The 12,310-nt window shown below is 48.0% G+C and overlaps 2 protein-coding genes across 6 annotated transcripts in view; both read left to right on the top strand.

Moving 5' to 3' along the window:
• Nucleotides 1-119: 119 nt before the first annotated feature.
• Nucleotides 120-12,310, top strand: part of UBOX5 (U-box domain containing 5) — a 34,520-nt gene continuing 22,329 nt past the window's right edge. For 2 of the 3 annotated variants that reach the window (XM_075563915.1, XM_075563913.1), the window contains exons 1-2: nucleotides 197-246; nucleotides 1,842-1,930. The gene's annotated coding sequence lies outside the window, so the exon portion shown is untranslated. Of the gene's footprint in view, nucleotides 247-1,841; nucleotides 1,931-12,310 lie in introns of all 3 variants that reach the window. The other variant, XM_075563914.1, reaches the window with a different exon arrangement.
• On the top strand, nucleotides 156-10,726 carry FASTKD5 (FAST kinase domains 5). 3 transcript variants are annotated; one of them, XM_075563911.1, is made up of 4 exons: nucleotides 196-246; nucleotides 1,842-1,930; nucleotides 6,775-6,981; nucleotides 8,050-10,726. In XM_075563911.1, the coding sequence occupies exon 4, from the start codon at nucleotides 8,240-8,242 to the stop codon at nucleotides 10,499-10,501; it is 2,262 nt and encodes a 753-aa protein (XP_075420026.1). In that variant the 5' UTR covers nucleotides 196-246; nucleotides 1,842-1,930; nucleotides 6,775-6,981; nucleotides 8,050-8,239; the 3' UTR covers nucleotides 10,502-10,726. The 3 variants fall into 3 exon arrangements, with proteins under 3 accessions (XP_075420027.1, XP_075420026.1, XP_075420025.1); XM_075563910.1 differs by lacking the exon at nucleotides 6,775-6,981 and having other exon boundaries at nucleotides 199-246; XM_075563912.1 differs by lacking the exons at nucleotides 1,842-1,930; nucleotides 6,775-6,981 and having other exon boundaries at nucleotides 156-246.

Raw genomic sequence — 12,310 nt, 5'->3', positions numbered from 1 at the left:
TCTGTGCGTCTGAATCTCGCTCCCGGACACCCAATAACATCCTCAAGTAGACAACGTCCTTGGAAAACGCGGCCCGACTTATTTTGAGCCTCGGCGGCACCCGTCGCTCGCGCAGAAGACGGAAGTAGTGGGCAGCTGGCCGGAAGTGGAGCTTGCGGCCCTGTGGTGACAAGAGGAGTCGCCGTGTCGCGACTGCCTGCAGGACCTGGGGTTCGTGGAGGCGGCGCCCGCGCCCGCCTGGCTCAGGTGAGTGGCGGCGGCCAGGGAGCAGGTCGCGGCTGCCTGTCGCCGCGCTCGCGGCACGCCGGGCCCTCGGCCCGAGCTCCTGGCGGAGGCGGGACCGGCCCGCGCGGTGAACTGGCGCCGCGCTCTGGGGTCCGGCGTGCGGGAGCCTCTCAAAGGCCCGGCTCTGGGGAGAGCCTCGGAGAGTCCCGCCTCTCCCGAGTTCTGTGACCGTGGGCACGCAGTTTCCCGGAAACTTGCTTCCAGTTGTGAGAGGGAGGTGATGACAGTAGCTGGCCCACAGAGCCATTGTGAGACTCTGGAGCCGCTCCGCCGCGCCTCGCTGCCCACGTCCATGTGTACAGCCGAATGACGTGGGGTCTGAAGATTGTGATCCGGTGGCTTAGGGTTGAGGCCAAGATTCTGCGTTTCTGACCCGTTCCCCGATGAGGTTGATGCCCCCGGGCCGCAGACCACACTCTGAGTGGCCAAGACATGGTACAACGAATACAGACCCATGAAATCATCTTCGTTTTCAGTTCAAGCAAGCTTAGCGAAGGGGAGCATTGCCGCCCCTCTCCCTATTTTCTGTCCAGGGAAAGAATCATGACACACATCATGAAACAGCCCTTCCGTCCTGACTCGGGGTGCTTTGGGAACATCCCCTCCCCCGCCCCCACGCCAGCTACGTTATCAGCCCCCCTCATTATAGTATAAAGTCTATACTATACCGTGGGCACAAACATTGGAGATGGAAGAGCCAGTCCTGCCCCTCACAATTTAAAAATTATTCGAGAGTCATACATATGCTTCTACAGATGAAATTACCACTTCCAAAGAATAATATCCTTAATGTTTCCCCCCCATTTTACTTCAGAATCTCATGCACGGACTGAAAGCCACATATGGCTTGCCGACCCTGGACTAGGGCTTCATATTGCGGAGCTGGGAGCCAGGTGCTACCCAACAGGGCCCGTGTTTGGGGCTCCAGCCTTCTTTTGCTTGCTCCTGGAATGACTCCATTTACTACCCTGTGGATCCTTTGCCTTCAGACTAGACCAGAGACACTCTGGGGTAAATAGAGGATTATGATAGGCCGTTTTCCCTCTTGTAAGCAGGGAAGCTATAACAAAGTGGAGAGAGTGGAGCTGATTTTGGAGTGACTTAGTTCTGTGGGCAATCCTTATCATGTCTGAGCTCCTTCACACCAGTGCTTTCCTTGCCTGGTATCACTTCGCCAAAAAACCAAACCCACTGCCATGCAGTCGACCCCTCTTTCGTAGGCTCTGCCCCAGTGTGGAAGCAGAGAATATTCTAGCCCAGTTAGTGTTCTCTTTAATAGCTAAAAGTTCTTATTGTCTCTACGAGAGTTTTAGAGCTTGGTAGACTCTCAGCATGTGACCTCAGAACCTAGAGCAAGTTCGTTACTGAGTTTTGTTTTTCAATTCTCAAGGTTGCTCAACAAATTATTGCTGAGACAAGGGTTGGGTTTGGAGTATCCATTTAGTTGTAGCAATTTGGGTGGAGGACTGAACATTTCTAGCAAACAGAGCCGTGAGAAGTGAGATCCAGCAGTTAGTGAATGCAATATGCTGAGGATCCTGTATTTAAATCCACAGTTAGGATGGCGGCCTTCCTCTAACTTCCAGACTGCAGTATCAAAGGACGCTATTTGGCTTGTGCAGACCTACTCCTAGAAGGGGGAAAGGTAAGATTTCTTGTTCTTGTAAAATCTCAGCAGTAAGGGTTGCTTTAGGGGACATCCAGGCTTCAGGGGTCATAAGGCTCAATTTTGAGTTGTTAAGGCCCCTGAAGTGGAGATGGGGAGGCGAGTAGACCTGGGGCACTTCAAGTAGGAAAAGGGCTTTGTGCAGTGATGCCACATATCCCAGGACTTAGAGGAGGAGTCGGAAGTTGTCCACTGGGCTTCTCAAAGTATCTGTTTCTAGCTTTCCATGGAGTCCATGTAAGGAGCCCTGGTAGCCCCATGGCTAGATGTTGGGCTGCTAACAGCAAGATCAGCGGTTCAGACTCATCAGCCGTGGAAGAAAGATGAGGATGTCTGCTTCCCTCGAGATTTTCCATCCTGGAACTCCTGTGTGAGGTGGTGATGGGCTGGGATCGGCTGGAATCAACCCAATAGTGGTGGTGGTGGAACTCCCTTTAGGCGGGGTTCCGCACCCCCTCCCCCACCCCGTCCCAGGACATCTGGACCTCCTTTCTTTTGCTGGACCCTTTCTCCTCCACTGCTCTACTGTTTTGTACTTTTCTTGGTTTTCTTACTTGTCATTTTTCTCCATAGTTCTGAATTGTTCTAATTTTTGACTCATAGGTCAGCAGTTCAAACCCGTCAGCTGCCTCGATGGGAAAAAGAGGTGTCAGTTTGCTTCTGTACAGACTTATAGCCTTGGGATAGTTGCACTCAGCTACAGCGTTGCTGTGAGTTAGCACTGACTTCACAGCACTGGGTTTGGCTCTTAGTTTTAGGTGAGCTCTTAGGTGGTGCAACAGTTAAACATGACTATGAAAACCTTACAGGACAGTTCTAAAGTGTCACACAGGTCCCGATGGAGTGGAATTGACTAAATCGTACCCGACAACAGCAGGTGTAGGTATAGCCCCTTAGTTATCTATCGGCTGCTGCAGTAACAGATACCACAGGCGGAGGACTTGAACACAGAAATCTGTTCTCTCACAGTTTGCTTGTCTGTTGTTAAGTGCTACCGACTATGTAGTCCTGCCTATCCTCATAATTGTTGTGTTGGCCCTGTTGTTGCAGCTGCAAAATCCGAATTCAGGGCACTGACTCTAAGGGAAGGCTTTCTCTTGTCAACTCTGGAGAAAGGTACTTACCTACCTCCTTTTAACTTCTGAGGACCCTGTGTTGGAGATCAACTTGTCTTGGTATCAGGCTTCCACTGGGTCTGGAGGTTCTTGGTGCAGAGACCGTAGGTCCAGAAGATGTGCTTTTCCTCCAGCCCTTCTGCCTCTGCTCACTGACTTCGTTTAAAACACAGTATGATGCAGGCCACATACCAGGGGAACTCCTTACATGCATGTGGACTGTGACCTAAGTGAAGGTATTCTAATCTTACAACTGATTGGCTGATCACATCATAGAGATGATCGCATCACTACATTGCTGCCAAACCACTGAGAATCAAGCCTGAATTGAGAAGACACAGTTCAGTCTACAGCAATGTCTCTGTCATTATTCCATGAGTTGTTTGGTGAAAAAGCATCCACTGTTGCCATTTGCATTATGGCTCTACCTGCCTCTAAGCTTCCTTATTCTGCTTTCATTTCTGTGGCTGGGCAGCCATAAGGAAGTTGTATGAACAGTAGGAATTATTTGCACCAGAAATAAGTTTCCTTGATTGTTAAAAGTTATTTTCTCTATTTATTGATCATCTTTATCTCCTATTAGTACAAGCATTTTATAAATTTAATTTTTGCCCAAATTAGATATGTACAGAGTTAAAGAAAAAAGTTTAAATGTTCTATGGAGCTTGTGACAATATCAGTTCCTTCTCTTGCTTGCCTTCATTTTTGTTCACTGCCAACTTTTTATATATTTGATATTCACAAGTCTATTTCTGAAGACCATATTCATGGTGAATTGCTTGATATTACTGTTTTATGTGTAATCCTTTTACCCTATTATGGACATAGTCTAGGTCTCTGGTATAACCACTCTATCTCCTCCTATCCCTTCAACCTTCTAAAGCAGCGGTTCTCAACCTGTTGGGTGGCGACCCCTTTGGGGGGTCGAACGACCCTTTCACAGGGGTCTCCCGATTCATAACAGTAGCAAAATAACAGTGATGAAGTAGCAACGAAAATTATGGTTGGAGAGTCACCACAACATGAGGAACTGTATTAAAGGGTTGTGCCATTAGGAAGGTTTCGAACCACTGTTTTAAAGTAATTTGATTATAATTTTTGATTAGGTTTGTATTCAGTTACAGACATGCCTCCACCCTCAAACATTTGTTACCAATTCTGGAGCCAACAGTCCCTTCCAGGCACTCTCTACTTCTCTACTGGGTTCGATGGCCACATAGCGTTCTCAGATAATATTCATAATTATGAGGTTTACTAGAAAAGCAAAAAGTTACATGTGGGATCAGAAGCAACTCTAGATACAGTTCTTAGATCAGGACAGCCCCTCTCATCTATGGAGTCACACAAGTCTGTCCTTTGGTCCCTAGGTCTGGCCTCTGCCCTCCTGGGGCAAGTATTACAAAGTTCTTTTAGCTCTGCTAATTAGTGGTTATGCTTTGAGCTGCTAACTGAAAGATTAGGCAAGTTTTTGGTGCTTTTGTTTGTTTGTTAAATTAAGTTCCAAGAGACACTCCTCTCCACCAGCAAGCTTTGGCCCGAGGCACTCAGCCCTAGCTCCTTGGGTCAGTAGCCCAGCTCCCCTGGAAAGTTGCTCGGGGCATCTCTCTCACTCTGCCAGCACGCTGCCTGCCGAAGGCACTCAGGTTCTCACTGCGTGGGTGGGGAACAGCCCACAGCTTTGTCTTACACTGGTCTCTTGGTCCGTGGCTGCCACTTCTCTGCCATTTTCACCATCTCCATGATCACACATCTCTGTGTCTTGGATCAAGAGGATTGTGTGCAGAAATCTCGGGTCCAAAAAAATCAGCAATGTGGGCTTTTCTTTCTCCATGGCCATGAGAGCCCCCTTTCCGCTTCTGGCATGGCTTATGTAAGCCAAGTGGATCACGTGGTGGACCAGTCCCCACATTAGGTTTGCAAAGGGTGCTGTGTACCTTATTTACATTTGTGAGCTATCCCTCAGAGAGCCACAAGCACCTCACATTTGTGTAGCCAGTTATTTGGTGTGAGTTACAAAGACTATGCTTTGAAGGGCCATATCAAATAATTTTCTGCACTATAACCTGGCGTTCACTTTGGTCGTTTCTTTTCAGTTGGCTTAATGCCTTTTATGAAACAACGTGTATCTGCCCAGTTACTTGAAGATCTTCACTTGTACTTAACTTGACTAGTTCTTAACTTCATGGACTTCTGCCCTTGACCCTACCCTTCTGCAGTGGTGCAACATTTGTTAATCCCTGACCTCTCATTAGTTAGTTGTTGTTTTTTAAATTGTGTTTTATGGGCAAATTTACATAGCAAATTAGGTTCCCCTTTAAAAGTTTGTATATAGATTATTCTCTGTTTACAGTGTTTACAATGGGTTAGCATTCTCCTTTCCATTCTGTTTGTTCCATTTTCATTGATCTAGCTTCCCTTCTCCTCCTTGCCTTGTGTTGCTTTGGGGTAGATGTTGGTGATTTGGCTGTATATAATGGCCATATTTAGCTCAGGGGTTATGGGAGCATATGACTCATAGATGTCTTCTGCAGAGTCTGTAGAAATCCACATTCAAAGGGTACCTGGATCACGAGGGTTCTTCTAGTCGAATGTTCCATCTGGTAGGTTCGGCCTTTATTGGGAATTTTAGTTCTGTCATACATTTTCTTCCTTTCTATCTAAAACCTTGGATTTCATCCTTGGTCCCAACAGTGCCAGACACCATCTAGTTCTTATGGTCTCAGGTTCGAAAAGGCTGTGGTTCCTAAGGGCTATTAGTCCCATAGATTAGCCTTTTCAGTGAGCCTTTGATTTCCTTCATTCAGAGACCAGTGATTGTATCACAGATGGCTGCTCTCAAACTTCTAAGACCCCAGGCACTACTCACCAAACACTGTCTTGGTGAACTATGCTGTGTTCATTGACTGCATTGCCCACTTTTAACCTGAAAATATTCCTGAGAGCTGCTTGCCTGTGCCTCGGCAATCTCCGTAATTGCGTTCTTTATATGCTTTGTGGTATATGTAGATATATGAGGGAGCTTGAACAAGTTTGTAGAAAAAGTGGGATTAAAAGACAATGGAATTTTCCCAGAACTTCCTGAAGCCCCTCCCTCATATATGCAGCAAATATACACATGGATGTACATATGCCTATAGACACCTCAGAAATGTGCGCACATTTACTCGAACATGCCTCTCTGTACACACGCATTCCTAACTGCAACTGCACGTTTTTTGTCTGTGCTTTTACAGTTGTAAATGGTATTGTCACACCTAGACCTTGAAGATTGCAGTCTTTGAGGTCTTCTCTTTGTTCTTTGGGTAAGGTGCATAGTCATCATGGTGATAACAGAGCCCTAGACTGTTACGGGGAAAAGGACTTTGGAGCTCGCCCCGTTTTAACCTTTCAGAGGTAGTTAATTCCAAACCCCAGCTTGTTCCCAAAGCAGGTAGTCTTCACAGCACTGGTCTAGCAACTGGCCCTCCTCCTGCCTGCTGTCTCTTGTCCCACACCCTGGACTGCAGTAGGAACAACAGAGAGGGCTAGTGGTTCTTTCGAGGCATGCACACCGTCAGCGATCAAAGTGGTAAGGAAAAGATGATCTCAGCACATTGTCCTAATTAAAAAAGTTAGTCATCTGCGTTCATAGGAATCAATGAACGGATGGTCTGTCTGTGTAGCGTTCTCTGTAAAGGGCCAGATCGTAGACACTTTTCTGCCTTGCAGGCACCTCGTCTGTACTCAGTTCCTCAGCTCTGCTCTTGTGGGGGAGCAGCCACAGACGATGTGCAACGATGGCAGGACTGTGTTCCAGAAACAGTTCACGCTCAGAAACGTGGAGGGCTTGACTTGGCACTTGGACCTCGGTTTGCTGACCCCATATCTGGACCCACAGGTTGACGCTTGGTGGGTAGAGTGGTCCACAGCTACAGGGTAAGAAGCAAGCACTGTACAAATCTTAGTGTGAAAGAATTCTGTTCTGGTTCACAAAGACGCTACAGCATACACTCCTGCCACCTGCAAGCGGGGCTCCCCGAACAAAGCTGCTGGCCTGGCCTGTGCTGCCCTGCTTCTTAAGCTTCGGGCTCTGGAAGGAAGCGGCTGTCCACGGTGGCCGGCAGACTTCAGAAAGTCGTGCTTGACCCCTAGGAACTGTCACGGTGGGTTCTGCAGCCACAGGCCTGGCTGGGCCTCCGGTTGACAGCACAGTCTCCCTGGGCCTTGCTAGTCAGGGGCTGGCCCTTCTCAAGGGACAAGCACATCAGCAGGCAGTGCTGTGAATCAGTGTTCCCTGACCCCTGGGCCCCGATTTGCTCTTTGCTTCCCACATGAGAATTTACAGTGAGCAGGGCCCTAGCCTCTGTCCCCCCTGTAGACATGAGTGAGTATACTTCCAGACTGCATGACTGTGCTGCCACAGTTGCTTCACTTGGTGACCGGCCTCTTGGAGAGTAGAGCAGCCCTCTTTTAGAAAGGTACAGGCCTCACAGCATTAGAGCGACAGAATTTGGTAATTGAAAGTTTTGTCCTGTTGAGTACAGGGAGGGCCCCGGTGGGGGTCATTGATTTAATCGCAGGCAAACCGTACCTTTTCTATGGCGCTTTACAAACTTTCTTAGGCTTTGTTTTAAGTGTTCATCAGTTTCGAGGAGGCATGGAGTGAGGTAGAGATTTTTGTTCCCAGCCTTTTTTATGAACATCCGACTTCCTCCCTTCCTGTGGAGTGTTCGCAGAGCACCTCGCTCATCATGACCTCCGTGCTTGAGCAAGGGAGAGTGCCAGCCTGGAACAACTGCCTTCTGCTTCGGGGTTTCCAGCCTCTTCACGCTGGGCTGCTTACGCTCGATATATGCGGTCTTGGATTTGGTGCGGGCCTTCGCTAGCATTGAGCTGATCTGAGGGGGCAGCAGTGTAGTGTTACTCCGTTTCTGATGATGTGTGCATTTGGGTGTTGTGATAGGTGGAAGACACACACTCATTCTTCATCTACCCTTTTTTCAGTATCTGGCACCAATTCTCGCCCAGTCATTTGTGACCCATGGCTCTTGTGACATGCTGAAGACTTCCAGGCATTTTCTGTGGAGCATCTCCCTGCCCAGCTCTAATCAAGTACCAGACACACAAGAAATTGCTTGGTCGGCCCTGTGAGGACTGTGCTCTGACTGCCAGAAAGATCAGCACTGACGCCTGAATGGCAGCCATTATGAAGCTGTTGAGACCTGTAGGATGTCAGGTATTTGGCGGCCCTTTTGCCTACAATGCAGCCCAAAGTATGGCTTATTGGAACTTAGGAAGTGGCACGCGACCTGGGGGACAAGACCTGGCTAAACAAGTTGAGAGCATTTTTAGCGTGCCCTCTTCTCGGAGGCGCCTGGCAACCAGCAGAGCCCTCCTGGGTTTGGAATTCAACAAGACGAAGGTCGGCCTGTTGCCACCAGACTCCCCGAGCGCCCTGAGAGTTGGCAAGGACGTGGAAGTCTATGACTCTTTCAGAGTCCCCCGCACTTTCCTGCAGCTGAGACCGGAGTACCAGCTTCACAGCTATCGCCCATCTGAAAGTGGGCAGCCCCTCTCAGTTTCCGAAGGTGAACTGATTTTGCACGAAATCACAGTCAACCAAAATCATCTCCAGCCCCAGCTCGTGGCTGATTATTTCCGCAGGCTGAGCTCTCTGCCTGCAGAGCAGCATCCGGCTTTGCTGTCCAGTCCTAGCTTTGCTCTGCTCTGCCAGCTGAGTGTGAAGAACGTACAGCTCTTTGATACCCCGGATCTGATGAGTATTTTGGAAGCCTTTGTCGCTGTCGGAGTCCCTCCTTCCCATCCAGCGCTAGATGCGTATGAGACCCAGTTTTGCCATCGGGTGTGGAGCATGAGCCTGGACCAGCTTCTCTTGGTGGCGGACCTCTGGCGGAACTTGGGCCACAGAGTGCCTCGGTTCTTAAAAATCTTTTTCAGTTACCTTAATTTTCACTGGAACGATCTCTCCTTGCCACAACTCATTCACTTAATATACATCATAGGTGAAAATCGGCAGGGCCCCCAGGACCTCATGCAAAAACTGGAGTCCCTGATCCTCAAGTACATAGATTTGATCAATTTAGAGGAGCTTGGCGCAATCTGCTTGGGCTTCTTTAAATCAAGTAGCAGTTTCTCGGAATTTGTCATGAGGAAACTGGGAGACCTGGCCTGTGCCGACATGCAGCGCCTGAGTAGCCCCGCCTTAGTGAGCATCCTGAAAATGTTCCGCTTTACCCACGTAGATCACACCAATTTCATGAAACAGTTTGGACAGGTTGCCCCACAGCGCATCCCTTCCATGGGCATTCAGGGTGTCATGCACCTGACGCTGGCCTGCTCGGCCTTGCGGATCCTGGATGAAGGGGTAATGAACGCCGTGGCAGCCACGTTGCCGCCTAAGGTAGCACACTGTCGAAGTAAGGATGTGGCGAAGATCTTGTGGTCGTTTGGAACTCTGAATTACAAACCCCCCAACACAGCTGAATTTTATTCCTGCCTGATAAGTGAAATTCATAGAAAGCGGTCTGAGTTTCACCAGTACCCAGAACACCTGTTCACCTGCTTGCTGGGCCTGGTGTTTTCCGAGTACTTTCCAGTGGAGCTCATCGATTTTGCTCTGAGCCCGGGGTTTGTCAGGTTAGCTCAGGAGAGAAGTAAGTTTGAACTCACGAAGGAGCTCTGCACTCTGGATGGCACAGTGGGCATTGAGTGTCCAGACTACAGAGGCAACCGTCTTGATGCTCACCTTCGCCAAGAGGGGTCTGAAATGCTGTGGAATTTAGCAAGGAAGGACATGTGCGCTAAGCCAGAGTTCCTAGAAGCTCTCTTTGTACTTGAGACCCTGCTGGGCGGGCCCCAGTACATTAAGCACCATATGATTTTGCCTCATACGCGATCTTCAGACCTGGAGGTCCAGCTTGATGTAAACATGAAGCCTTTGCCATTCAACAGCGAAGCTACATCATCAACTCACGATGTAGCCAATTTACAGCTTAAGCATGTGGGAGTCACCCTTACAGACAATCTGATGGAGCAGTTACTAAAAGGGAAATCAAGGAAGCATACCCAGGGGGAAATTGAGTCCAAGCCTGGGCAGCAGCACATAGAGTTCGAGAAGAGGGCCACCAGACCTTTGGAGGGCTCTCTCTGCAATGCGACAGACAGGTTGGGGACCACAGAGATGGCAGACTTGTGCCCCCAAACCCACCTGCAGGCCATGGGAGTGAAGCTGGCTATTCAGTTGACAAATAAGAACCAGTATTGCTATGGCTCCAGGCGTCTGCTTGGATTGCACAACATGAAGAGGCGGCAGCTGGCTCGACTCGGATATCGTGTGGTGGAGCTAGCCCACTGGGAATGGCTCCCGCTATTGAAACGAACTCGCTCCGAAAAGCTGGCATTCCTCCACGAGAAAGTGTTCACCTCTGCGCTCTGAAGGGCCCTCAGAGGCGTGCTTGCTTGCACTTACACTGTACCAAGTGGGCGAAGCAAGTGAAAAAGCCAAACTGTGGACTTGGGGAGTCAGTGATCTGTTGGAGGGACTGACTTGAGCCCCTGGCTATGTCAGATTGGAAGGAAGCTATGCAACTGAAAGTTATAACCTGCACTCATGGCACAAGTTGCTAAGTTGTGCTCTTCACTCTTAGGTAAATAATAAAGATCATATGATCAAGTAAGTCTTACTGCATTTTTCTGTTTAGAGTTATTGCTACCCCCCTCCTCCCCCTTTTTAGATTGGGCAGATTTTAATTGTGAGGGCCTCACCATTTTTGTAGAAAAATCCTGCTATCTTTTCATTTAATTTCCCATTAATTTGTTTGCAGCCCGTCAGATAACAAAACATCTGCCCTCTCGATATCTGTTCCATGTGCAGTTCAGTGGCATTCATGATGTTTCATCGGGTCTTGGAACCATGGTAGATCTCAAACTTGAGTAGGTTTGGTTGTTGTTTCACTTTAGTTTGTTGGTTCTCCCTACGTTAAAGAAGCATGTCAGAACTAGAGAGTCCACCACACCAGACTGTCCGCCCCATCTTGTCAGAGTTAGCAAGTTAACTCTCTTCACCTTTACTCCCTCTCCATTTCTACTCCAGCATAAACTGTTTTTCCCCCTTTAGAATATTTTCCCCACCCCTCCCCAAAATGAAGAAATTGACGATTTTTAAACCAACTTCTGCACTTTGATATCGATCAACTATGCAATCGAATGCACTGATAATTACTGGGGGGGTGGGATGTGAAAGAAATAAGGATTGGTAGCTGGAAAATATGGTCTTGGTGCTAGAAATAACATAGGAAAGCACACGATAACATCACATAAGACCAATGACTTACACATTGCAAACAGCGTTTCTTAGCAGCATAAACGGCAACTATATACCTCACCAGATAGAATGTACTGGAATGCATGGGATTCACTATGAAACGAGATGAGAAGATAAATATCCGTCAGAACAAGGCCACAGGCTGGCTGTGAAACAGAATATCAGTTGCTTATATGTAAGTTCAGGTTGAAGCCGAATAAAAATCTCAAGAATTGATCTGATGCATCAAACACTAATGACCAAAGACCAAAATGAGTTGAGGGAATGACATCATACATGAAGAAAGCAAAAGTTCATTAAAAAGGTAGAAAAGAAAAGACTAAAATGGATGTCAGGAGAGACTCTGAAACTTCCTCTAGAACAGCAGTTCTCAACCTGTGGGTCTCGATCCCTTTGGGGGTCGAACGACCCTTTCACAGGGGTCACTTAAGACCATCGGCAAATATTTCCGGTGGTCTTAGGAACCAAGACACAGCTCCCCATCCATCTCTAGGCAAGTCTGTCCCCATGCAGATTCTCCCACATATGAGTACCCCGTGTGATGACATCATCATGCCAATCCCATCACATACACCCCATACAAATACAGGTGTGTGTGACGGGGCTGGCACCATAATGTACTTACGCAGACCCGTCAAACATGTTGAGAGCAGTCGTATTGGAGGTAAAATCACACTTCATGAATTATAATTACATATTGTTTTGTGATTAATCACTATGCTTTAATTATGTTCATTTTGTAACAATGAAACTACATCTTGCATATCAGATATTTACAATTCATAACATAGCAAAATTACAGTGATGAAGCAGCAATGAAAATAACGCTATGGTTGGGGGTCACCACCACATGAGGAACTGCATTAAAGGGCCACCGCATTGGGAGGGTTGAGCACCCCTGGGCTAGTGGCTGAATATTGT

The sequence above is a fragment of the Tenrec ecaudatus genome, chromosome 12, assembly GCF_050624435.1.
Source record: "Tenrec ecaudatus isolate mTenEca1 chromosome 12, mTenEca1.hap1, whole genome shotgun sequence".
Lineage (NCBI taxonomy): Eukaryota > Metazoa > Chordata > Mammalia > Afrosoricida > Tenrecidae > Tenrec > Tenrec ecaudatus.
The sequence above is the reverse complement of the archived record's forward strand: the minus strand, read 5'-3'. Positions and strand labels throughout refer to the sequence as shown.